This window comes from Aotus nancymaae, unplaced genomic scaffold (genome assembly GCF_030222135.1).
Source record: "Aotus nancymaae isolate 86718 unplaced genomic scaffold, 86718_ANA_hifiasm-v0.15.2.pri h1tg000106l, whole genome shotgun sequence".
Classification (NCBI taxonomy): domain Eukaryota; kingdom Metazoa; phylum Chordata; class Mammalia; order Primates; family Aotidae; genus Aotus; species Aotus nancymaae.
In genome coordinates, this window is record NW_026988521.1 from 1,410,638 (window position 1) to 1,436,605 (window position 25,968).

Below are 25,968 nucleotides of genomic sequence, written 5' to 3' on the forward strand. Positions count from 1 at the left end.
GGTACTCACCACAGATGCCACCTGCAGACAGCAGGTGCCCAGCAGTGCGAGTACTCACCACAGATGCCACCTGCAGACAGCAGGTGCCCAGCAGTGTGGGTACTCACCACAGATGCCACCTGCAGACAGCAGGTGCCCAGCAGTGTGGGTACTCACCACAGATGCAGGTGCTCAACAATGCCTGGGGCCAGCCTTGTCCCAGCCTGGTGGGAGAAGGGCTTGAGCTGGTGGAAAGAGAGCCTGCTGTATTTCAGGACGTGAGAGGCAGTACAGTCCGAATGCAGGGAGCGAGAAGGGGAGGAGCTGGTGTCAGCCGGATTGCTGGGTTCTATTGCTCATGTTCACATGGGGCTTGCTTTCGAGTGGGTAGAGATGGAAAATAATAAGAGTATTTTGTGGTATGTCAGCAGATGATAAATGCAACAGAGAAATTTGAAGGAGGGAAGGTGATTGGGTAAATGAGGGTATGGGTGTCCAGTTTTGAGTAGAATGATCAGGGCCGGCCCTGCTGTAAAGGACCTGGAGCGAGTGAAGCAGTGGCTACATCTGGGTTAGTGGGGGGGCGTCTTGGCAGAGGGAGTGGTAAGTGCAGAGGCCTTCGTCGGGGAGGATGATGGCTGCATGGAGGAAACTCAGGAGGCCCGTGTGGCTTTAGGACAGCAAGCCTGGGGAAAGGCAGTAGGGGGCTAGGTTAGCGGGGAACGGAGGAGGGGGACAGGTGGAGTAGGGCCTTTCATAGAGCTTTATAACGATTGTGGCTCTTACTAAAATGCTAAATAAACACTGAGTGTCCTTGAGTAGCTCAGGCCGTTGTAATGCAGAGTGGCAAATGGTGTGAGCTGCATAGTGCAGACGAGGGTGAACAGCTTAGGAGAGGTCAGTGGAACAGAGGGGTGAGGCTTGGCTCAGTTCTTGCTAGGCTGATGGGATGTGGGGGATGGTTCCGAAAAGGGGGGCAACACCATGTGCCATGCTGCAGAGCGGCCCCTAGGGGCAACTCCTAGCGTGCGTAGGCCTAGTGGGTGATGGAGACGTGGCTCGAGACTGAGGTGGGGAGGCCAAAACCAGATGGTAGGGACCCTCCTGTGTAGGATGTGGGCCTTTTAAGTATTTTAAGCAGGGGAATGACACTAAATTATTATTTTTTTGAGATGGAATCTCTCTCTTGTCACCCAGGCTGGAGTGCAGTGATACAATCTCAGCTCACTGCAACCTTCACTTCCTGGGTTCAGGCGATTCTCATGCTCAGCTTCCCGAGTAGCTGGGATTACGAGCGCCCGCCAGCAAGCCCGGCTAATTTTTGTATTTTTGATAGAGATGGGGTTTCACCATGTTGGCCAGGCTGGTCTCGAATTCCTGACCTCAGGTGATCCACCTGCCTCGACATCTCACAGTGCTAGGATTACAGGCATTAGCCACCACACCCAGCCTCAATTTCTGTTTTGCTGGTAAAATAGTCATTTTGAGGCTGGGTATGGTGGCTCATGGCTATAATGCCAGCACTTTGGGAGGCCAAAAGCTGGAGGATCACTTGAGTTCACAAGTTCAAGACCAGTGTGGGCAACTTAGTGAGACCTTATCTCTACAAAAAATTGAAAAGAGAAGAAAGGAAAAGAACGGTCATTTTGAATTTGGAGGATGGGTTTTAGGTGAGGCTTGGAGGCATTTGGAAAGCCAGTTGGGAACAGATTGATTGCTTTGCCCAGAGGAGATGGTGAGGCTCTGGATCCGGGCGTAGGAGTGGCGTGTGGAGGTTTAGAAACGGGATCGACAGAGGCAGGCATGCTAAACACTCTTTGCTCGTGACAGCTTGGCGTCTGCATCAGAAATGCCACTCGGCTGGAATGGTGGAGTGAGGCCTCTGTAAATCCAATCCTCCTTAAAATCAGTGAAAACACTGGCAAAAATGGTCAAAATCAACTGCCAGAACTTGAAATTAACCAAAGGTTGTGACAATCTCAGGAGCATTTATCTGTGAAGAGCTGTGGAACCTCTAACTCGACCTCCTCCCATTCTCCTCTCCCCAGCTCTGTGGTAACCATGGAAATCAGCAGCCCAGCAGCCATTGGAGGGACACGTCAAGGCTAGAGCTCCTCAGGATGTGCCGTCTGCAGAGCATGCTGCTCTTGGACCTGTCCCACTTACTGAGCTTGTCATTATATGAGCTAGCTCAGTGGGAAAACTCTGTTTCTGAAAGAGAGACTGTCAGTTGAGAATTCTGTGTCCAGCAAAACTGTCCTTTAAAAACAGAGAAATTGGCTGGGCATGGTGGCTCACAACTGTAATCCCAGCACTTTGGGAAGCCAAGGTGGGTGGATCATCTGAGGTCAGGAGTTTGAGACCAGCCTGACCAACATGGTGAAACCCCGTTTCTACTGAAAATACAAAACTTAGCAGGGTGTGGTGGCAGGCACCTGTAATCCCAGCTACTTGGGAGGCTGAGGCAGGAGAATCGCTTGAACCCGGGAGGTGGAGGTTGCAGTGAGCTGAGATCATGCCATTGTGCTCCAGCCTGGGCCACAGAGCCAGACTCTGTCTCAAAAAAACAAACAAACAAAAAAAAATGGGGAACGTGTGAGGATATTTGCTGATGGGCACAGTAGCTTCTCGTGAGTGGGCTGGTGCTATGCTCCTGATCTCACACTTCGCATCACAGCTCTTTCGTTGATGGTACTCCTATTTGAGGAAGAGAAACTGAGGCAGGTTGCGGTTCAGTTTATAGCCCTGAGTCACATAGCTAGTAGAACATGGAGTGACATTCCAGTCCAGGCTTGATTTCAGAGTCTGCTTGGCTGACGGTTGTGCTAACCACCTTAATAGTAGTTTTAGCAATCATAGCTTCCTTCAAAAATTCTTGAGTTTGGTCAGTTTTGGGCTTTTGGCTGACTCGGTGGAATCACTTTATTTCTTCGAGACAGTCTCACCTTGTTGCCCAGGCTGGAGTACAGTGGTGCCATCCTGGCTCACAGAAGCCTTGACTTCCTGGGCTCAGGTGATCCTCCCACCTCTGCCTCCCTAGTAGCTGGGACCACTGGCATGCACCACCACACCTGGCTAATCTTCTTTTGTAGAGATCAGGTCTCCTCCGTATGTGGCCCAGGCTGGTGTTGAACTCCTGGGCTCAAACAGCCCTCCCACTTCGGCCTCCTAAGGTGCTGGGATTACAGGCGTGAGCCACCATGCCCAGCCTGCAATCACTTTACATACAGACGAAAACTCTGTAGACCAGCTTTTGTTGTGCGTTGCTGGGACCTAAGATTTTGGTAGTTTGGTATTTTGTAACAATCTGTCACAGGTTCCTGTACTGTTTTGGAACTTGGGCTGTTCCCAGAATACCGATCCTCTCTGTTGATCAGTTCAGCCTGTAAACAAGAAATCATTAACCAGCATGCTGTTCCTGAAGAATGACCAGGGACAACGACTCTAAAGATTCTAGAGCTTTTGTCCAAGCCTGCCCCTGCACAGTATCCTTGCTACTTAATGGTGTGCAAATTGGAACTTGCTTTTGGCCAGTAGCTGTGGCATGTCCGGGTTACTCATTAGCCACCAGAGCTCCTAAGTCCATGGTGAGAGTTCACTGTTGTAAGTATGGGACCCTCAGTGCTTATGGGCTGTCTGCATTTCTGACAGAGACGACGCGGGATGGCCACAGCCAGCGTCTCTTGTTGCTGTGGGTCAGCTACCCTTGCTCATGCCTTACCCTTTCAGAATTCATTTCTGAATTCAGGACGCGTCAGTAAGCCCCGCCCCGCCCCCTCAAGCTAATTTATCTAAAAAGATAAGATTTTTTTCTAGATCTGTTCCTGGCAAGGAGGGTGGTTGAAGTCCTCATGCGAGGCCCTCTGCCTTATGGAGATCAGTGGAGTGTTGGTGGCATGCATTGGCGCCTGGCCAGGAACATGCTCTGCTCCATTACAGGAGAGCTCGTGACAGGCCCTGGAGTGCTCAGATTGTTCCCTGCGTGTCCCCATCACAACTGCAGAGGATGGCATGCTGATCATGCTGCTCTACTAGAGTGTTTTTGGTAAATGTAGGATGCGGTGGCTGACTTGAGTGTGTCAGTCTTGCCTGCAGGTCGTCATCCACCATCTCATCTGTCGTCATGCTGGGTGGTCTGTGTTGGTTTTGAGACAGGCTCTCGCTCTGTAGCCCAGGCTGGAGTGCAGTGGTGTGATCTCGGCTCACTGCAACCTCTGCCTCCTGGATTCAGGTGATTCTTCCACTTCAGCCTCCCCAGTATCTGAGATTACAGGTGCAAGCCACCACGCCCAGCTAATTTTTGTGTTTTTTGGTAGAGACGGGGTTTTGACATGTTGGCCAGGCTGTTCTTGAACTCCTAGACTCAAACTATCCATCTGCCTTGGCCTCCCAAAGTGGTGGGATTACAGATGTAAGCCACTGCGCCCTGCCTGATTGCTTATTTTGTATTTTATTTATTTATTTTTTTGAGGCGTAGTCTCACTCTGTTGCCCAGGCTGGAGTGCAGTGGAGCAATCTCGGCTCACTGCAGCCTCCACCTCTCAGGTTCAAGAAATTCTCCTGCCTCAACCTCGTGAGTAGCTGGGATTACAGGTGCCCACTACCATGCCTGGCTAATTTTTGTATTTTTAGTAGAAATGGGGTTTCACCATGTTGGTCAGGCTGGTCTTGAACTCCTGACCTCGTGATCTGCCCGCCTCAGCCTCCCAAAGTGCTGGGATTACAGGCATGAGCCACTGTGCCCGGTCTATTTTTTTTTTAAGATGGAGTCTTGCTCTTGTTGCCCAGGCTGGAGTGCAGTGGTGCGATCTCAGCTCACTGCAACCTCTGCCTCCCAGGTTTAAGCAATTCTCCTGCCTCAGCCTCCCAAGTAGCTGGGACTGCAGGCGTGTACCACCATGCCCAGCTAATTTTTGTATTTTTAGTAGAGACGGGGTTTCACCATGTTGACCAGGATGGTCTTGAACCCTAGACCTCAGGTGATCCACCTGCTTCCACCTCCCACAGGCGTGAGCCACTGCGCCTGGCCTGGTTGCTCATTTTTGTGTGAAATTAGTTTTCCTGAACTGTCGGAGGAGTCGTGGTCTGGGGGCTCTGGCAGCTGCAGTTGGAAGTCTCTGGCTCCGTCCTGGCTCTGTCTCGGCTCCGACTGGGCTTCATCCGCCTGCTGTTATTGCACCTCCCTTTTCCCTGCTTTTGCGTCGTCTCTGCTCCGTAGGGGTGCTGGGGCCAGGCCTCTCCAGCCCTGGTTCTTGCATCACACTCAGCCCTCTGTGGACACTGGGCCTGCTCGGGCTCTCCTGTCCTCAGGCCTGGCCAATGTGCTGCTCTTCTCTCTACCTTCTCTCGCACAGACATGATGCCCCGAGGTTGTGTGGCCCTTGGTGGCTTTCCTTTTGAGGGAAGTACGGCTCAGAGGTATGACACAGTGAGTCAGGGGCAGAGCTGGGATTCCTAGCCACATGCCGGGCCCCACAGTTCACTCTAGTCACCACACTCTGTGCTTCTTCCCTCAGGGGCTGGCCTGCCGTGGCTTTAAAGAGTGTGTGTGTGTGTGAGTGTGTGTGCGCGTGTGTGTGCGCGCGCGTACATGTATTTAGGTTTGTGTGTGTACGTGTGTATTTGTGTTTGTATGTACGTATATTTGTGTGTATGTTGTATTTGTGTTTGTGTGTACTTGTGTGTATTTGTGTGTAGATATGTGTATTTGTGTTTATGCTTGTGTGTACCTGTGTATTTGTGTGTAGATATGTGTATTTGTGTTTATGTGTATGTATGTATTTTGTGTATATATGTTGTATTTGTGTTTGTGTGTGTGTGTATAAATGTGTATTTGGTTTATGTATGTTTGTATATGTGCATATTGTGTATATGTATATTTGTGCTTACATGTGTTTGTAAATGTGTGTATGTGTGTATTTGCGGTGTGTACATTTGTGTATTTGTATGTGTTTATTTGTGTGTATATATGTGTATTTGTGTGTGTGTAAATGTGTATGTGTGTTTGTGTGTATTTGTGTGGTGTGTACGTTTGTGTATTTGTGTGTATGTGTATTTGGTTTATGTGTGTTTGTGTATGTGTATTTGTGTGTGTATAAATATGTATTTATGTGTGTTTGTAAATGTGTGTATTTGTGTGTGGTGTATACATGTGTGCATGTGTGTGTATTTGTGTGTGTGTGTGTGTGTTGAAAATTGGGCAGTTTAAAGAAAGCTGTGGGTGAGAAGCTGCAGCTCGTCTCAGTTCCTGTTCCACAGAGGAGACAGGTTTAGCTATCTGCTTTTCCTGGTGGTGACTTCCGTCAATTATTTGCTCTTAGTTTTATCTTGTGGTTTAACGACCTTACAAAATCTGTAGATTCGCTTAGGAAAGTTGATTTAGCTCATTTAGTATTATTTCCTGTTTCTCCTGCCCCCAGGTTTTTATTATTTCTGCTTTAGATCTGAGCTCTGTTGATTCTGGACAACGTAAGTCCCGCCTCGGAGTGGTTTCTTTCCCTGGTGTTTGGGTGGGTAGAGGGCACCTCCCAGGGAGAGAGCACAGGGTCGCTGTTGAGACTTATCAGCACCGACCTGTGTGCACCTTTGTGAGAAGTGCACAGGTACACACAGTGGTGCACATGCACTGGCACGAACACATAGGCACATGCATAATGGCACACTGCACCCAGTGCAGAGTGCTTCACCCATGCGCAGTCCAGCTGTGTGAAGCCGCCTGCAGGTTTTGTGTGGCAGAAGCTCCCAAGACACTGTTCCCATGACTCAGCCAGGTCCAAAAAGACTGCCGTCCTGAGGGGCATCAGGCTGCCAGCATCCTCTTGTGCCTGCTGCCCTGCTTCCTCGCAGAGCCGTCCCCTGGGCAGGCACCATACAGAGAGGAGTGGGGATCTGAGATGCTGGCCTGACCAGGGGTCACTGCTGTGAGCAGCTTTCAGGGCCAGGAAGACAGACTGACTGGACAGGAGGTTTGGGTGTGGCTGTGTCTTGTTAAAAGTCCCCGGGGCAGAAGCTGTTGTTCTGTGCCCAGCACCTGGGGCAGTGCTTGGGTGGGGGAGCCAGGTGGGGAGCTGCCACATAGGTACTTGATTTTCCTGTTCTGACCACCTGTCCATCTGGAGTTTTCCAGGATAGGATTGGCTCAAAGGAGTGTTCAGTTCATCAAATGTTAAACCTTATTTATCAGCAAATGTGTGGTTAAAGACACACGGTGTTCTGGAGGAGGGAGGTTGTCTTGTTGGGGAAGGCAAGACCAGTTTTGGAAGCAGCTGTGGTCGAGTTAGGCCCTGTGCCTGTGGAGGGCAGGGATCAGCTCCTGTCCTCTGGACCTGTGAGCACCAGGCCTGGCGGTGTTGCTTGTGCTGTGTTCTGATGTGGATGGGTTGCTGCAGAAGCCTTTACTTCAGCTGTAGATACTTAAACCAAAGACTCACTTGAAAAGGGCTTTTTGGTAGTCAGCTTTAGTATTGCTTTAAAAAAGTGTCTCAAGGCCAGGTGCAGTGGCCCACACCTATAATCCCAGCACTTTAGGAGGCCGAGGCGAGAGGATTGCTTGAGCTCAGGAGTTCGAGACCAGCCCAGACACTGTAGTGAGCACTTCTATTTTTTAATTTTAATTTTAATTTTTTTTGAGACAGAGTCTTGCTCTGTTGCCCAGGCTGGAGTGCAGTGGCACGACCTTGGCTCACTGCAACCTCTGCCTCCCAGGTTCAGGCGATTCTCCTACCTCAGCCCCCTGAGTAGCTGGGACTACAGGTGCCTGCCACCACACCCGGCTAATTTTCTGTGTCTTTAGTAGAGACGGGGTTTCACCATGTTGGCCAGGCTGGTCTCAAACTCCTGACCTTGTGATCCACCTGCCTTGGCCTCCCAAAGTGCTGGGATTACAGGCGTGAGCCACTGCGCCCAGTGAACTTGTGTCTATTTTTATTTTTATTTTTATTTTTATTTTGGGACGAAGTCTTGCTCTGTTACCCAGGCTGGAGCACAGAGGTGTGGTCTCGGCTTCCTGCAACCTCTCCCTCCTGGGTTCAAGTGATTCTCCTGGGTTCAAGTGAATCCAAATAGCTGGGATTATAGGCATGCCACCAGGCCTTGCTGATTTTTGTATTTTTAGTAGAGATGGGGTTTCTCCATGTTGCTCAGGCTGGTCTTGAACTCCCTACCTTAGGTGATCCACTTGCTTCAGCCTTCCAAAGTGCTGGGATTACAGGCGTGAGCCACCGCACCTGGCTTAATTTTTTTTTTTTTAAATAAAAAATAAGAATAAAAAGTGACTTAAATGTACACAAACTTGTTTTTGCACACAACTCACCTTACCCTGTGTGATCCATAGTTGTGTTTTTACAGTACTTGATAAACGTGTATCCCTATTAAAATCACCTGTACGCTTTAGGCTCAGTTTTCCCAGTTGGTCTAGGTAGAGCTAAGCTCCATGTGGTCTCCTCTCTATCCCATGCCTGGCTTGTGACTTACGTGTGAATGTTTGTTGAGCCTAGGCCATTTAGCAGTAGCTTTAGGATGTACTGACAGTTTGTCACATGTCTAATGTCCGTTTTGCCTCTTTTGTACAATGGAGAATTTCCAAACTTCATGGGTGTGAGCTGAGAAAAGACCTCGAGCTGTTATTCCTCTGCTGTCCCACTACAACACAGAAGACTTCTGTGACCCCAAAATATGTGGGGAGTTCTCCCCATCAGCAAGCAAGCAATCTACCTGGAGATAGTGTCAGATTTCACAGGGCAGTCCCAAGACTGCCCCCTACTTCTGATGTTAGTCAGAAGCCTCAGGCTGTGACCTGTGTTCCTGGGTTACAGGCTGTGAATGGACATCTCACCACCGCCTCCTTGGGTTCAATTAGTTTGCTAGAGTGGCTCACAGAACTCAGGGAAACATGTTTATTTGATCATAAAGGCTAGTACGAAGGATGTGGATGAAGTGATGCCTGGGGTATGGCACAGGGGTGTGGCCGCTCTATGTCCCTCCAGGAACCCCCATGTGCTCAGGTGTCCAGACGCTCCCCAAACCCTGTCCTCTTGGGCCCTTTATGGAGACTTCATTGGATAGGCATGAGTGACAACCGTGTACAAATGGGACTGGACCAGATGGGTGTGGTCTGAACCCAGCAGGGCCTGTCTGTGCAGATTCTTCCTGGCCTCTCTGTGGCATTCCTTCCTCCAGGGTGTGGGGCAGGGCCTCTTCCGAAATGGGGGTCTTGTGACCCACAGTCAGACAGGGTAGGTCAGAGAATTTACTTATGGCCAGCTCCAAGACAGAAAGGTGGGGGGAGGATAGAGTCCATTGTTGGCCTTAGGGCCTGCCTTGGGGAAAAATAACAATATCGGCGGGGTTACAAGACAGGAACTGTGGATGAAAGCCTGTATGTACATACGATATCACAACTGAATATTAGGAAAGTGGACTTGTCAGATTTTGTAGGAAAACCCTCATGTTCCTACAAACAGCTGTTTGCCCTGCGACCCAGACTTTCTCCCTCTATCATAATCCTGCCTAGTTTCATCTGCTTTCCTTACACAGTACATGGTAATTAAATAGGCGTGCGACTACTTGATCAGTAACAGTGTTCTGCCAGACTGTGTCTTCTGTGGGGGAGCTGAGACCACGTCTGTGTTTGCTCGTCCTTGTGCCTTGGTGGGCCGTTGTGGGTGCTCCGTGGATAGTGAGGGAACAAATGCATCAGTCTGCCTTGAAGGTTCCCTCTTGCTACGGACTGAGTTGCCTTCCTGGCTCCACCCAGTTCATATGCTGAAGCCCCAACCCCGGGGTGATGGATTTGGAGATCGGGCTTCTAGGAGGCAATTAAGGTTAAATGAAGTCATAAGGGTGGGTTCCTAATGAGAAGAAGACAGTGAGTGCGCTCTTCATAAGCGTGCATCAAAGAAAGGCCACATGAGCACATAGAAGGTGGTCTGCAAGCCAGGAAGAGAGCCCTCACCAGAAACCAGCCTGCCGGCACATGGGTCGTAGACTTCTAGCCTCCAGGACTGTGAGGAGATAAACTTCTGTTTCCACCACCCAGTCCAGGGTGATTTGTCATGGCAGCCAGAGCAGACTAAGGCATCTGTAGCCGTGACATCCCGTCATTTATGACTATGAAAAATTACAAATCCTAGGCTTCTGCTTTGAGATAAGGGACATCAAATTGAAATGTGTAAATTCAGATATTTTGATTGCCATTGGGGATTGATAAGCCAAAAAGAAAGACTATTTAAATGACTAGATTTTATAATAGATGAATAGAGCAGTCTTTCCTGCTTTGGATAGAAGCTAGCCTTTGGGCCTGTAGATGGGAGCACTCCTGATATTATTAATGATTCTAGTACCTAACTGTGTTTGTTGGGGACTTTTCTTATAGGAATGCTAATCCCATCATGAGGGCCCACCTCATGACCTCGTCTAAAGCAAAGGTCCCATCTTCAGATAGACGTTGGGGTTTGGGCTTCAGTATGCGAACTTTGCGAGGCGGAAACACTGAGTCCGTAACGACAGGGGAGGCAGGCTGACGGGCCCAGCCCTTATTTCATGGGCACATCTGAGCTGAATCTGGAAGACTGCGTGTGCAGAGGCTGTGTCTGTTTGGCGACTGCAGTTGGTCCGGGAAGAAACTGTGGAGGTGAATGTTAGAAAAGACAATTGGAAGCCTACGGTAGTAAAACTGTGCACTCTTAGGATCTTTGGCTGGAAAGTCGATTTTAGGAGTAGACCGCTGTGTTACTAGCTGATGATGATTTATTATGGCAAACGTCCAGCAGGTATTTTGAGTTCCGAACTTGGTGAAAGGCAGAATTAGAAGTGGTGCGGCCAGGCGCGGTGGCTCACGCCTGTCATCCCAGAACTGTGGGGGGCCGGGCGCGGTGGCTCACGCCTGTCATCCCAGAACTGTGGGGGGCCGGGCGTGGTGGCTCACGCCTGTCATCCCAGCACTGTGGGGGGCCGGGCGCGGTGGCTCACTCCTATCATCCCAGAACTGTGGGGGGCCGGGCACGGTGGCTCACGCCTGTCATCCCAGCACTGTGGGGGGCTGAGGCGGGTGGATCACGAGGTCCAGAGATCAAGACCATCCTGGTCAACGTGGTGAAACCCCGTCTCTACTAAAAATACAAAAATTTGCCGGGCGTGGTGGCGCGTGCCTGTGGTCCCAGCTACTCAGGAGGCTGAGGCAGGAGAATTGCTTGAACCCAGGAGGCGGAGATTGCGGTAAGCCGAGATCGCGCCATTGCACTCCAGCCTGGGTAACAAGAGCGAAACTCCGTCTCAAAAAAAAAAAAAAAAGAAGTGGTGCTGGGTGGCAGCGGCTGCCGGAGGGCTCAGGGCTTGCTCCTTGGCTGTGCTGACCTTAGCACGCCCCTCAGCTTGGCCCTGGCCCCGCCCTGCTGCTGCCCCTTCCTGCCGCTCTGGGTTGGAGGCAGGTGTCTGCTTTGGCTTTTCTCCTGCCTTCAAATGGGGGCCTCATCCCGTTCCTGAGTTCTGAGTGTTGGTCTTATCAGGGAAGTGGTGTTTCTTTAGAAATCAGTTAAAATAAAAACGCCTTTTTCTTATTTTTTTAGGCAAAAGTAAAGAAGCAGAAATAAAGAGGATAAACAAGGAACTGGCAAATATCAGATCAAAATTTAAAGGTAAGTGTGTTTAACCTTTCCATGCAATGTCCTGTTGTAAATTTTCTCTGGTAAGAACCCAGTCTTTTAATACTATCTTTTCTTCCCCCCACCCCAGAGTGAAGTTCTCAGTTTCTGTCAGGGCTCTGTCAGAATTAGGAAATGTTTGGAATGGAGCCGCTGGCTGCTCTTTTTGAAGGGCTCGTGTGGAGCTGGTTAGGTGGGGTGGCCCCTCCTGGTGTCTGGTCTTTTCCTGGAGCTGGAACGCACCAGTCCCATGCCTGACTGCGTGCCGCAGCCTTAGCCACCAGGCCAGTGTGCTGGGGGTTCAGAGGACAAACACCAGGTACGGGAGGCGCTCGGCGCAAGGTGCCACCGAACGCTTGCTGCTGACCCGCTTCAGTGCACGGCCTCTCTGTGAGCCTGTGTGCGCTGAGTGCCTTCCCTGAACATCCTTGAAGAACTGTAGAGATTTAGTTTTCAGTCCTTGGGACATTTGTGAAAGCCCAGTTAACCCTTCAAGCCTTAGTTTTTTAGTTAATTTTTATAGGTTTGACGCCTGGCCCACCTCCCTGGGCATACTTTAGCCACGGTGTAGCTGAAATTGTCCAGCCACAGTGAGTCGCGGAGAGGGCTGAGCCTGACCCCTGTGGAACTGGAGGGACAGGCAGAAAACAGCTTGGGGACTCCTGGAGTTTCATGGGATGGGTGCTTTTTGAGGGCTTGAGAAAATACCCAGTATTTTCTTTCCTCTCTCTCTCTTTTTTTTTTTTGAGATGGAGTCTTGCTCTGTTGTCTAGGCCACAGTGCAGTGGTGCAATCTCGGCTCACCTCTGCCTCCTGGGTTCAGGTGATTCTCTTGCCTCAGCCTCCCGAGTAGCTGGGATTACAGGCGCCTGCCACCATGCCTGGCTAATTTTTGTGTTTTTAGTAGAGACGAATTTCACCATGTTGGCCAGGCTGGTCTAGAACTCCTGAACTCAAGTGATCCACTTGCCTCTGCCTCCCACAGTGCTGGGATTACAGGTGTGAGCCACCACGCCCAGTCTGCACATCTATTCTCAACTGTAAAATGGGGAAACCACGGATCTCAAGTTGGGTTCTCTAGGATGTGGATTCTGAAGTGGGGCTGTGTGTAGAAGATGTGCTGGAGAGTGACACAGGTGAAAAGTAAAGGGCGGAAGCAGACGGAGACTCAGATCTACCGTCACCACCACCTGCCCGTCAGGGAGCGTGGGAGCCCAGGTCACCAGTTGGAGGCGGTGGAGGGGCTGGGTCCTGGCACCCTCTTGCTCAGTCGTGGCTCTCAACCTGGGGGAACGACCCTGACAAAGCCAGCCCCTGCCGGCCAGCCTTACTCTTGGCATCACCGGGCCTCCATTGAACGGGATCTGCCCTGCTGTGCTACTTGTGAGGAAATGAGGGCATACATAGAAATTGCTTGAAAAGAAACCAGCACCGGCCGGGCGTGGTGGCTCACGCCTGTAATCCCAGCACTCTGGGAGGCTGAAGTGGGCAGATCACGAGGTCAGGAGATGGAGACCATCCTGGCCAACATGGTGAAATCCTGTCTCTACTAAAAATACAAAAAGTTAGCCAGGTGTGGTGGCGCGTACCTGTAGTCCCAGCTATTCGGGAGGCTGAGGCAGGAGAATCCCTTGAACCTAGGAGGCGGAAGTTGCAGTGAGCCAAGATCGCGCACTACACTCCAGCCTGGACGACAGAGCTAGATTCTGTCTCAATTAAAAAAAAAAATAACAAGCTCCCTCTGTAAATGTTTTGGGACTAAAGGAGACTTCATGTCTGTCTGGCTGTCCTAGATAGGGAAGGTGGCCCCCCCACAGTGATCTGTTGGCTTCTGTTGAGCATGTGCATGCCCTGGATTGTGGCAGCAGACACAGAAGAAAATCGACTTGTTTTTAAGAAAGTGCTGCCTGAAACCTCTCCTGCTAGCTGTGGGTGGATGAGATGATTAGAGCTGTGCTGTTCAGTAGAAATGGAGTATCAGTCACACTCACAGGTCTAAATATTCTGGCATGCTCATTGAAAAAAAGTAGAAAGAAGCAAATGAAGTTAATAATATATTTTATTTAGTTCAGTGTATCTAAAATATCATTGTCACGTAATCAATAGAAAAATGGCCGGTTGTGGTGGCTCATGCCTGTAATCCCAGCACTTTGGGAGGCCAAGATGGCTGAATCACCTGAGGTCAGGAGTTTGAGACCAGCCTGACCAACATGGTGAGACCCCATCTCTACTAAAAATACAAGAATTAGCCGGGTGTGGTGGTGTGTGCATGTAATCCCAGCTGCTTGGGAGGCTGAGGCAGGAGAATCGCTTGAACCTGGGAGGTGGAGGTTGCGGTAAGCCAAGATTAAGCCAGTGCACTCTAGCCTGGGTGACAGAGCAAGACTCCATCTCAGAAAAGAAAAAAAGCAAAAAAACCACGTACTGAGTTATTTTATACCAAGTCTTTGGAGTCTGGTGTGTATGTCACACTTAGGGTGAGCCTCTCTTTGGACTGGCTGTCTCAGTGGCTCACTGACTGACCACGTGTGGCATGAGGTCACTGTGTGAGCTCTGCTGACTTAGATCAACCCTTCTGCTGAAAATGATTGATTGTTCTATTGATTTATTAATGGGTTGAACAAGATCTTGCTGTGTTGACCAGGCTGCCCAGTACAGTGGTGCGATCATGGCTCACTGCAGCCTCAACCCCTTGGGCTCAAGCCGTCCTCCCACCTCAGCCTCCCAAGTACCTGGGACCACAGGCACTCACCACCATGCCCAGCTAACATTTAAAAAAGTTGTGTAGAGATGGGGTCTTGCCATGTTACCTAGGCTGGTCTCAAACTTAGAGGCTCAAGTGATTGACCCGCCTCGGCCTCCCAAAGTGCTGGGATTACAGGCGTGAGCCACTGCTCCCGGCCCCTAGGAGACATTTTTGGTTGTCATAACTGTGTGGGTCCACTTATGGGTGGAAGCGGGAGGCTGTTAAACACCCCAAGTGCATGGAGTGGCCCCCACAACAGAGGCTTCGGCTAAGGTGTCAGTAGCCAGGGCTGAGGAGCCTTGTCTAGAGGGCTCAGAGTCAAAGCCTAGAGACGCCTTTCCATGCTAAGCTGAAGCCCTCACCCAAAGAATACCCTTTAGGGCAGAGTGAAGTGGCAGTGAGCCAGTCCTGTTCCTGACGTGTTGCTGGGCTTCCTGGCATGGGGCACTCTACACAACCCCAAAATGTGGGGAAAGTTACAAACAGGGAGAGAATCCATACCCAACACAAGTACCTTTTAAGAATGCAGCTAAAAATACCTGCTGAAGACAGAAATGGAAAGCATTTCCTAGCAGAAGGCTTGCACTAAAGGAAATTCCAAAGGAAATAATCCCAGATCAAAGTGTGGGGACGTGGAGGAGAAGGGCAGGAAGGGGGAGAGGTGAGGGTCACTCTCCAGGTGAAAGTGTGGGGACGTGGATAAGGGCAGGAAGGGGGAGAGGTGAGGGTCACTCTCCAGGTGAAAGTGTGGGGACGTGGAGGAGAAGGGCAGGAAGCAGGAGAGGTGAGGGTCACTCTCCAGGTAAAGTGTGGGGACGTGGAGGAGAAGGGCAGGAAGGGGGAGAGGTGAGGGTCACTCTCCAGGTGAAAGTGTGGGGATGTGGAGGAGAAGGGCAGGAAGGGGGAGAGGTGAGGGTCACTCTCCAGGTGAAAGTGTGGGGATGTGGAGGAGAAGGGCAGGAAGGGGGAGAGGTGAGGGTCACTCTCCAGGTGAAAGTGTGGGGACGTGGAGGAGAAGGGCAGGAAGCAGGAGAGGTGAGGGTCACTCCCAGTATGTGTGTCTAATAGTCATGTCTGTCTGTGGAGTTTCTTTAGTAGTACTGTGAGCTTCAGAGAGTTGAGTCTGTATGTATTTGTCGTTAAAACTGTAGGCCCAGATGGCTTCCCTGAGATTTTGATCCTTTAATGAGGTCTGTTAGGGGTGGCCATCTGATGTGTGACCTGAGGTGCGTGGACTGAAGGGTTCATGCCTGTCCCGACCCCTGTGTTAAGGGGGTCTCCCCTCTGGGTTCTTCCTCCCTCCACTATGGGAAGGACGTGCTTTGTGTGGTGTGGGCTGGGAGCAGAGCCATGGAGAGCAGGCCCTGCCAGGTCTGGTAGTGTCTGCACGGCGGCCCCTTCCTCCTGCAGACTCACAGGCAGGGCTTCAGTGCTGTGTGCACCTGCCGTGCTCGTGGGAGCCCAGGGGGTCACTGGGATGTTCCCGGGTGTGCCCTCTGTCTCGAAACCTTTACAAACAGCCATTGGGTTACCGTACTCTACAGAGACGTGGTCGTTTCTTTTTTCTTTTTTGAAGAGATAGGATCTTGTTCTGTTGCCCAGTCTGGAGTGCTGTGGCATGATTCTAATTCACTTCAGCCTTGAACTCCTGAACTCAAGTGATCCTCCTGCCTCAGCCTCGTGAGTGGCTAGGAGTACACGTGTGCACCACCATGCCTGGCAAATTTTAAAGCTTTTGATGGAGGTGGGGTCTTACCATTTCCCAGGCTGGTCACGAATTCATGGCCTCAGGTGAACTTGCCCACCTCGAGTGAACCCTCCGAAAATGGTGGGATTACAGGAGTGAGCCACCGTATGTGGCTGGTAAATTCTTCTTATTGATCGTTTTCAGGAGTTTCCCAGGTAGCTCACATTAATATGCAAAATAGGCCAGGCGCGGTGGCTCATGCCTATAATCTTAGCACCGTGGGAGGCTGAGGTGGGAGGATCACTTGTGCCTAGGAGGTCGAGGCTGCAGTGAGGGGTGGTCACACCACTGCACCCCAGCTTGGGTGGCTGAGCGAGACCTTGTCTCAAGACAGAATATTTTTTTCTTTTTCACTTGGGTAGCCTGTTTTTCATTTTACTGTTAGGTTGCTTGATTATCAATTCCTTGATGTAATTGGCAGGAACAGATTGAGCAGCTGCCTCATCCCACACACTTGTTGGGGCTAGTGTGCACAGGTGAGGAGGTGGAAGGAGCCCCACCCTGCCCCTGAGGGTGTGAACCCTGTGCAGGCTCTGGGGGCTGGAGAGTGTGGAGCCAGCAGTGCCTCTGAACAGATGACTAGTGACCAGTCAGGGTCCCTCTTCCCGATTTGCAGGTCGAGAGAACACTTGAAGGCTCTGGTTCCTGACTCACTCTTCAGTTTATCTTATTCTGCTTGATATTTTGTTATCAAAAAATACCAGGTTTCAGGCTGGGCACAGTGGCTCACGCCTATAATCCCAGCACTCTGGGAGGTCAAGGCAGGCGGATCACCTGAGGTCAGGAGTTTGAGAGCAGCCTGGCCAACATGGTGAAACCCTGTCTCTACCAAAAATACTAAAATTAACCAGGCGTGGTGGTGGGTGCCTGTAGTCCCAGCTACTTGGGAGGCTGAGGCAGGAGAATCACTTGAACCTGGGAGATGGAAGTTGCAGTGAGCTAAGATTGCACCACTGCACTCCAGCCTGATTGACAGAGCAAGACTGTCTCGAAAAAAAAAAAAAAGCAGCAAGCAGGTTTCAGTCCTTCTGAGGTGGGCATTTTGTCACATGTTAGCATCTGTGAAGTCTGTATGCATCTGATGAGTCGGTGAAAGATGGTGCTCACGAACCTGTGTTGTGACCTTACGTTGCCCCAGACACCTGAAGCTCCGTGTGTGGTGTGCTGTTTCATTTTATAACCTGCTGAGGAAGTTGGGCTCAGAGAGGTTAAGGAGTGTGTCTGAGACCACAAGACAGGCAGGTGGCTGCGCCTTTTAGGCTGGGGCCTTTCCTTAGTTGTGATGCTTTGAGGGTTTAGGATGAGGCTTCCCAGCCGTTCTCTCCTCTGATCTGCGCAAACCAGGGAGACGGGCATTCCTGTTACCCTCCTCCTTGAATATTAAAGTTCAGCTCAACATTTTGAAATCACTAGAGTAAAGAAGTAATCCTGGCCCAGGACTGAAACTAGCGTTTTGAAGGCTCTATGAGTCTGGGTCCTTTTAGGAGAGGTGGACTTCACGGTGGGTTGAAGAGGGAGATTTTTCATAAAGAATTGCTGCGCTCTGATAGAATGACTCTAAGATAGAAGGAACTGTATATGGCCCCCCGGGGGGCTGAAGAGAGTCCCGAGGGCAGCTGTGGAGAGGCCCCTCTTGAGAGCTGGAGCTGGACTTGCTTGGAGCAAAGAGAAACCCAGTCCACCGGAGAGCAGGGAACTTTGCTGGCGCGGGCAGGCCAGGTGCTGGCCTTCCAAGGGCTGTGGAGCGGGACCCTCCCATCCTTAGCCAGTCGCATGGGGGCTGCAGAGGGAATCTGAGTGCTGGTGTGGTCAGGGAGCCCTCTGGGCACCACAGTCACGTCGAAAGGCTCACGGGAAGGTTGTGGCCGGGCTGAGGCTGTGAGGTCACGTGTGGACCACAGGGCTTCACCTATGGCCTCATGGCCTCACACCCTCTGATACTGCTCCAGCCTTGATCCGCCCATGTCCTCCCAATGCCTTCCGCTGAGAAAGTGTGACTGAGAGAGGCGCAGAGGCTCCCTCCATAGGCGGAGTGTGCAGTGGAAGGCAGTGGCTCACCCCCAGCACGACGGTGCTTTGGAGTCAGAGACTGGGTCTGAATCCCTGTGGCTCACCTGGTGGATCTGTGTGGGGGCGTCAGACCTGCTCCTCACGTGCCCTCCGTGCCCAGGTGACGCATGCCAGACGCATCCACGTACCTGTCACGGGAGCTGGCAGGCTCGTCTGTCCCACCGAGGCTGACGAGGGTGTGGAAGAGCGTCGCTGTTTGTTTGCTGCGGCCCCGGGTTAGGCCAGGAATGCGCATGCTGCCACGTGAGCAGTGTACTGTCTGGTGGGCTCAGCTCTGAAGGTGGGCCCGTTTCCCAGCGCCCGGGAGCTCTAGAGCAGCGCCGCGCCTGGGGTCCTGCAGGAGCAGAGCCCGGTCGGCTGTTCAGGAGAGAGCCCCGTCTGTGTCTGCGTCTGCGTCCCACAGAACGCTGCCCAGTTGAGCTGTCGGTCCTCTCCCCTGTCAGGTATTTGTCCCTTTGAGAGATGCTTTGAGTGAGTGACAGGGAAAAGTCCGGAGGTAGGAGGAGGTCAGGCAGTATTGTTGGCTGTGGTTGTCCATGGCGGCTTCCAGCAGGTGATGGAATCTGGGCTGGGAGGAGACGTGGTGCCAGGCTTCCCAGTGGAGGATCTCTGTTGCGAAGCCCGTGCTCAGCTGTGCGTGCCCTCTCTTACAGGCCGGGCAGTGAGAATGTGTGTGCCCTCTCTCACAGGCCGGGCACTGAGAATATGTGTGCCCTGTCTCACAGGCCGGGCACTGAGAATATGTGTGCCCTCTCTCACAGACCGGGCACTGAGAACGCGTGTGCCCTCTCTCACAGGCCGGGCACTGAGAATATGTGTGTCCTCTCTCACAGGCCGGGCACTGAGAACGCGTGTGCCCTCTCTCACAGGCCGGGCACTGAGAATATGTGTGCCCTCTCTCACAGGCCGGGCACTGAGAACGCGTGTGCCCTCTCTCACAGGCCGGGCACTGAGAATATGTGTGCCCTCTCTCACAGGCCGGGCACTGAGAACACGTGTGCCCTCTCTCACAGGCCGGGCACTGAGAATATGTGTGCCCTCTCTCACAGGCCGGGCACTGAGAATATGTGTGCCCTCTCTCACAGGCCGGGTACTGAGAACATGTGTGCTGGGACCCCTTGGGCACAGCCAGCAGATAAGTGGGTCAGTAGGGAGGGAGCTTGGAATCAGGTTGGGTCTGCTGCTGACAAGGAGGGGGTTTCTCATGAGCTCCTCAGAATACAGCATCTCCCTGACTGGCTGACTGGTGAGGCACCATTCCCTGGGAAACCTGGCCTGTCTGTATTCTGCACAGCCTGAGAAGCTGGCCAGCATTTGTCCACGGAGGTGTGAGTGCCCAGCCCTTCACAAGAAGGGGGCAGAGTGGCCAGCATGGGTGGACTGTCTTCCAGCCTGTGTCCGTCCACGCTGGGGCAGCAGAGTCTCCGTGGAGGCCCGGCCTGCACGAGGCTGCCTTTCCTGCTGCCTGTAGAGGGCACTGCCTGCCTCTCCCACACCTCTGGGATAGGAACTCCTGGCAGTGCAGTACAGAGAAGCCTTTTTTATTTTTTATTTTTTTTTGAGACGGAGTTTCCCTCATGTTGCCCAGGCTGCAGTGCATTGGTGTGATCTTAGCTCACTGCACCTTCACCTCCTGGTTACAGTGATTCTCCTGCTTCAGCCTCCCAAGTAGCTAGGATTACAGGTGCCCGCCACCATGCCCAGCCATTTTTTTATATTTTTAGTAGAAATGGGGTTTCACCATCTTAGCCAGGTTGGTCTTGAACTCCTGACCTTAGGTGATCCCCCCCGCCTCGGCCTCCTAGAGTTCCAGGATTACAGGCGCGAACCACCGTGCCCAGGGAATGGCCCTTTTTTTAAGGGTTGGTTTTATATTTTGCAGTTTTATATCCTGCCACTTAAATGTTTTGAACCTGTCTTGTGGTGATCCCTTGTGATGTGCTCAGACAAGCTGTGATGAGGCAGAGAAACAAGCCCTAGGGACTGTCGTGCCTGCCTTGTTTTTGTGACTAGTTGATTTGCCCTAGAATGGCTGGGAAGTGGCCGATAATTTACACTGTTCATCTGCCTAAATTAAGAAACTGACTTCAAAGACTAGCTTGATGGTTGAAGGCGGGGTTTGCAAGCTCCATTGCGGCAGGGCCCTCTGTGGGATTTTGGCTGGTTGGAGTGAGGGCCGGCTGGGCTGCACCTGGCCAGGGTTGTCCGGGGAGGGCAGAGCTCTTGTTGACAGGTGTTCTGGTGCCTGTTTTTAAAAGGGAAATGGAAAACCTCGATTGCGGCGTGTACTACGAGTTTAGAAATGCTCTTCATGCTCAGCAGCGTCTGCAGCTGCCCCTCTGCTGGGGGCCGGTCCGTGCTGCCTGCCGTACTGCTGCCCAGCTCTCTGTCCTTCCCTGCCTCTGTCCCTGGAGTGAAACCTTTCCCTGCCTTTTCCGTAGGTGACAAGGCTCTTGACGGCTACAGTAAAAAGAAGTACGTCTGCAAGTTGCTCTTCATCTTTCTCCTCGGTCACGACATCGACTTTGGACACATGGAGGCCGTCAACCTGCTGAGTTCAAACAGATACACGGAAAAGCAGATCGTGAGTGTTGCTGCAGGCAGAGGCGTGTGAGCCTCGTGGGTTTGCTGCAGATGGAGATGCGTGCCCAGCCTATGTTAGCACCTGCTGCTGACACCCTGGGGCCCCCTTTCGCGCCCAGTCTGGGTGCTCTTCAGGAAGCCTGATGCCCTGGCAGGGTTCCCCCTCCATGTGGTTCTCCTGACGAGGTGGCCAGGCCTTCGTTCCTGCTTTCTTTACAACCCCACTTCGTGAGTCTCAGAACCTCCCGGTTGGCCTGGAAAGTGCTGCACGCTGCCCAGTGTTGGATGTGGCTTCTGCCTGGGGGTCTGGTTCCCGTCGGTGTCTGGCTCACGGCCTCCTAGTCAGCTGTGTCCCGCAGGAACGCCGTGCCATGGCAGCGTCACAGCCCAGGGAACCTTGCTTCCACTGGAACAGATGCTTGCCGAGTCCTGAGCGGCGCGGCTGCCGCAGCAGCACCCTGGGTGCCTGAGTGGTGCCGGGATCTGCTGCCGGCTTTAGGGTCTGCTACATGTTTTGGACATGTCCTGCCGTAATCCGCTGATCACGTGCATCACTGCTTGTCGCGTGACTCCGAGCCGCAGGCGGACTCAGAGGGTCATGTGCTTTCTGTTCTCCTGTCTTCTCGGAGCAGGGCTACCTCTTCATCTCCGTGCTGGTGAACTCCAACAGCGAGCTGATCCGCCTCATCAACAACGCCATCAAGAACGACCTGGCCAGCCGCAACCCCACCTTCATGGGCCTGGCCCTGCACTGCATCGCTAGCGTGGGCAGCCGGGAGATGGCCGAGGCCTTCGCCGGGGAGATCCCCAAGGTCCTGGTGGCGGGGTACGTGCGGGCTCCCATGTGGAATATGTCAGCTCCACAGCTGCTTAGCCGAGGAAGTGTCACTCTCCCCATCTTGTGTCATGGGAGATGAGAGGTAGTCTAAGGTCAGATCCAGAATTACAAGTTTAGGCCGGGCACGGTGGCTCGCCTCTAGTCTCAGCACTGTGGGAGGCCAAGGTGGGAGAATTGCTTGAGCCCAGGAGTTCAAGGCCAGCCTGGGCAACACAGGGAGACCCCATCTCTACAAACAATTTTAAAAAATTAGCCAGGTGTGGTGGCGTGCTCCTGTGGTCCCAGCTACTCAGTGGGCTAAGGAGGAGGGTTGCTGGAGGCCAGGGAGTCAAGGCTGCAGTGAGCCGTGTTCATGCCATTGCACTGCAGCCTGGGTGATGGCGAGACCCTGTCTCAAAAACAGAAAGAGAATTAGTACAACCTGACTTTCCGTTCCTAATACCACTGTGATTCAAAAAACAGATCAAAGAACACCCAAACCCTGCCAGCCACAGCCAAACCGAGGAGGGGCTTCAGCCCCACAGGGCACCGGGTGGAGCGATGCGTCTCAGGGCAGCTCCTCCTCATACTCTTTCCAGAGGGCTTCACACGGAGAAGCTGAGCACCCTCCTGAGTGCCCTGGGCCATCTGTCCCGTCCCTTGTTAACTTGGAGAGAAGCCTTGTGGGGCTGAGTCACCAGCTCTGGAAGAGCTTAAAGCAGCCCTGGGCTGTCTGTGCCACAGTTCCGGCCCCTGCCTGCGTGTTCCAGGTTGCCCTGTGGAGTTGGTGACCCACAGCCCACACGGTACCATCCGGCTGAGCCAGGCCTTAGACCACGGGACATCCGTCTGGACCACACAGTGAGGAGCGGAGAGAAGGTGGTGAGCAGGCATGAGGAAAACAGGCCTAGACCGCTTCTCACCTGGGCCACCTTGGCTTTGTGAGGACATTGGATCGTGTCTTAGGGCAGTTTTAGTTGTCAGAGTGGAGGGTGTGCCCTGGTATCTGGTGGGTAGAGACCAGGGGGCTGTGCTGCACCCCGCACTACACAGGACGCCCCCCCATAGAGAATGAGACAGCCTCGCATCAGCTGTGAGGCAGGGAGGAGCCGAGCAGGCAGGAGGTGGCAGCATAGCACCGAGAAGACAGATTCAGACATGCGGGAGCTCAGAGACGGGTGGGTGCACAGTAGGACGGACAGAAGCAGAGCCACGGAGCCGGGGGAGCTCGGAGGGCCTGGAGGCACCGTCACTCCTCAGGCCATTCAGTCGCAGGTGGCAGAGCATGTGGTGGGAGCCCCGAAAACAGTGCCCAAAATGGAAGGAAGGCTCAGATGATCAGAGAGTGCTGGTGTGGGAGAGGGAGGGTGGAACTTGGGATTGGAACCAGCCAGAAGGTCCAGCGGATTCTGCCTCACGGCCGCGGCGTCCTGCCCCCCTCCCCTCCTGCCCCGCTCCCCTCCTGCCCCAGGGTTGTTGCTTGCCTGTCTATTGCCCGTTTCCACCTTTGGGGTGGAAGCTCCCTGGGCTCTGAGGTTTCTGTCCACTGCGGCGGCCGCTTTACACCCAGCATCTTCAACAGTACCAGGTCCCTAGTAGGCGCTTCGTGGATGTCTGTGCGTGAGTGGAATGCAAGACAGGGCCACTCCTGAAGCTCACGTAGATGGACGGAGCAGGCGTAGATGGACGGGGTGGGCGTGGGTGGACGGGACTGGCACGCCCTGAACCAAGGACCTGCTCCAGGAGCCAGGGACGGAGGAAGGAGGAGCTACCATGAGGAGGGGTCTCCAGAGGCTGGCGCACGGTGTCTGTGGCTGGAAGGGAGTGCGTGGCCGGTGTTGTGGTGCCTGAGTGGTCTTGTGGGGATGGAGGTCGCAGGCAGGGTTCTTCTACCTCCGAGAGCTCAGGTAACATGGTGCCCATGGGCCTTGCTTGAAGAAAGGGGCCAGTTGTTGAAATCCAGCCAAGTAGTAGATGATTCAAACTAGCATGCTTGGGCCGGGCGAGTGCTCATGCCTGTTATCCCAGCACTCGGGAGGCTGAGGTGGGCGGATCCCCTGAGGTCAGGAGTTTGAGACCAGCCTAGCCAGTATGGTGAAACCCTGTCTCTACTAAAAATGCAAAAATTCGTCGGGTGTGGTGGTGGTGGTGGGCACCTGTAATCCCAGCTACTTGGGAGACTGAGGCAGGAGAATTGCTTTGAACCTGGGAGGCAGAGGCTGCAGTGAGCTGAGATTGCACCACTGCACTCCAGCCTGGGTAACAGAGTAAGACTGTCTCAAAAAAAAAAAAAGAAAAAAAAAAGAAGAAAACCGTGCTCAGGAAGGAGGTGCTGTGGTTGGAGGACTCCTGATGTGTGTGTCACCTAGAGACTGGAGGACAGGGTGGGTGCTGAGGAATGAGTGACAGGTCATTCCTAGGGCCAGAAGTAGGGACGGGGGGCACCGGCCAAGGCAGAAGAGTGGGGAGGTGTCTCTGCTGGGATGGACGGAGTTGGTGGAAAGAGAACCACTGTGGAGGTGCAGAGTAGCCCTGGGGCCCTGGGACCCCTCATGTGAGCCGATGCCGGAGAGTAGCCCTGGGGCCCTGGGACCCCCTCATGTGAGCCGACGCCGGAGAGTAGCCCTGGGGCCCTGAGACCCCCTCATGTGAGCCGACGCTGGAGAGTAGCCCTGGGGTCCTCTGTCCCCCCATGTGAGCTGACGCTGGAGAGTAGCGGTGGGGCCCTCTGTCCCACCCCCCGCCGCCGTGTGAGCTGACACAGCCTTTGTGCATTGTCTCTGAGGAACGTGGCATGCTAGGCGCCGTCCCGTGTCAGCATTTGTAGCCACGAGCATGTATCCTGGTTGGCTTCTCTGTGCTGAAGGACTGCTGGGGTTCTGAAGCCGCCTGGCACACAGCCCAACGTGGTCAGGGCCACACATCCACGGGGATACATGGCAGGGTGGGCCTGCAGTTCCTCCTCCTGGCTGATCCCGTGAGGATGGGGTGGGCGGAAGAGGGACAGTACCGCCTCCTCCTGCAGGGGGCGTTTGCACCTAAAAGATGGAGTTTTTACTTGAAGTTATTTTTCTTTGGCATAGCATAGGGAGAGATTTAGGAATAAAAAGCCAAAAGGTGAAGGCACAGGTGGTCCCTACAGCCTTTTCTTCCTTCCGGCAGAGCCGCAGGTCCCGGCTGATTCTGTGAGGCGCTTTGAGGTCGGACTGGCCCTTTTCCAGCCATGCCCGCAGCATCCGCTCCAGGGTCCCTTTCGCCTTCCCGTTGCCCAGCAGAGTTCAGTGGCGGGAGGGCAAAGGGGGTAAGCAGGGCATGGAGCACGCCTGTGCCCTGGACACGCTTGTCAGCTGCAGAGCAGGAGAGCCACGCCAGCTCCCCTCCCACCATGTGGGGTGAGGGCATGGGCGCCCCAGCCTGCTGTTCAGGGCGGGGCATAGTGGGGTGAGGGCCGGCGTTGTGGAGGGGAGATCACCCAGGAGATGGGGAGCTCCATGGCGGGGTGAGGCCCTCCATGCATTTCTGTTTTGATTGTGGGTTATTAAGTAGTGGTAACAGCAACAACAAAAAGCTGCTGTTGAAACAGCGAATGAACAGTGTGAGCAGCGTGTGGTTGGCTTGTGGTTTTGGTGGTGAGAAGGTTGGCAGGGAGACCTTTGCAGTGGGGCCCGTGTGTGCTGAGAGCGCCGCTGCTGCCCTCCAGGTGGCCCTCGGCAGGCGGCAGCGGCCCTGCCCTGAGTGCTGTCCAGGCTGTCCTGGCCCCGTGCTAGCCCCACCCCAGCATCTCCAGCTGGCTCGGGATACTCTGTGAGGCTCCATGCTGCACTCAGCCATCGGGAGTGACTCTGACGTCTCTTTTTCAGAGACACCATGGACAGCGTGAAGCAGAGCGCGGCCCTGTGCTTGCTGCGCCTATACCGGACGTCCCCCGACCTCGTCCCCATGGGCGACTGGACATCTCGGGTAGTGCACCTGCTCAACGACCAGCACTTGGTAAGTGCCCTTGGCCTTGGTGCCCCTATCCCGCTCCCCCAGGTGACCTTTGCGATGGCCTGGAGTGGGGTGGTGGTGGGGGAAGAGATGGTCCTTGAGCACAGCATGGCTGCCGCGTGGAGCCATGGGTCCTATAGCCCGAGGGTGGCCTGGTGGAGAGACAGGTTGGAGTGGACACGGGCGCCGCGCCGAGCCACGGGTCCTGTAGCCCGAGGGTGGCCTGGTGGAGAGAGAGATTGGAGTGGACACGGGCGCTGCGCCGAGCCACGGGTCCCGTAGCCCGAGGGTGGCCTGGTGGAGAGATGGTTGGAGTGGATGAGGACAGGAGACACCATGGGGAAAAGGGTTTTGGGGCAGGACTGGGGCTGAAGGCCACTGAGGAGACACCAAGGTCGCC

The 25,968-nt window shown here is 53.4% G+C and overlaps 1 protein-coding gene across 4 annotated transcripts in view; it reads left to right on the top strand.

The window, feature by feature from the left end:
- AP2A2 (adaptor related protein complex 2 subunit alpha 2) overlaps positions 1 to 25,968 on the top strand; it is a 74,114-nt gene that overhangs the window by 18,718 nt on the left and 29,428 nt on the right. For 3 of the 4 annotated variants that reach the window (XM_064370289.1, XM_064370290.1, XM_064370291.1), the window contains exons 2-5: positions 11,544 to 11,612; positions 20,623 to 20,765; positions 21,397 to 21,590; positions 25,442 to 25,571. In XM_064370289.1, the coding sequence (XP_064226359.1) occupies positions 11,544 to 11,612; positions 20,623 to 20,765; positions 21,397 to 21,590; positions 25,442 to 25,571 (536 nt within the window). Of the gene's footprint in view, positions 1 to 11,543; positions 11,613 to 20,622; positions 20,766 to 21,396; positions 21,591 to 22,397; positions 22,464 to 25,441; positions 25,572 to 25,968 lie in introns of those variants that run through there. The other variant, XM_064370292.1, reaches the window with a different exon arrangement.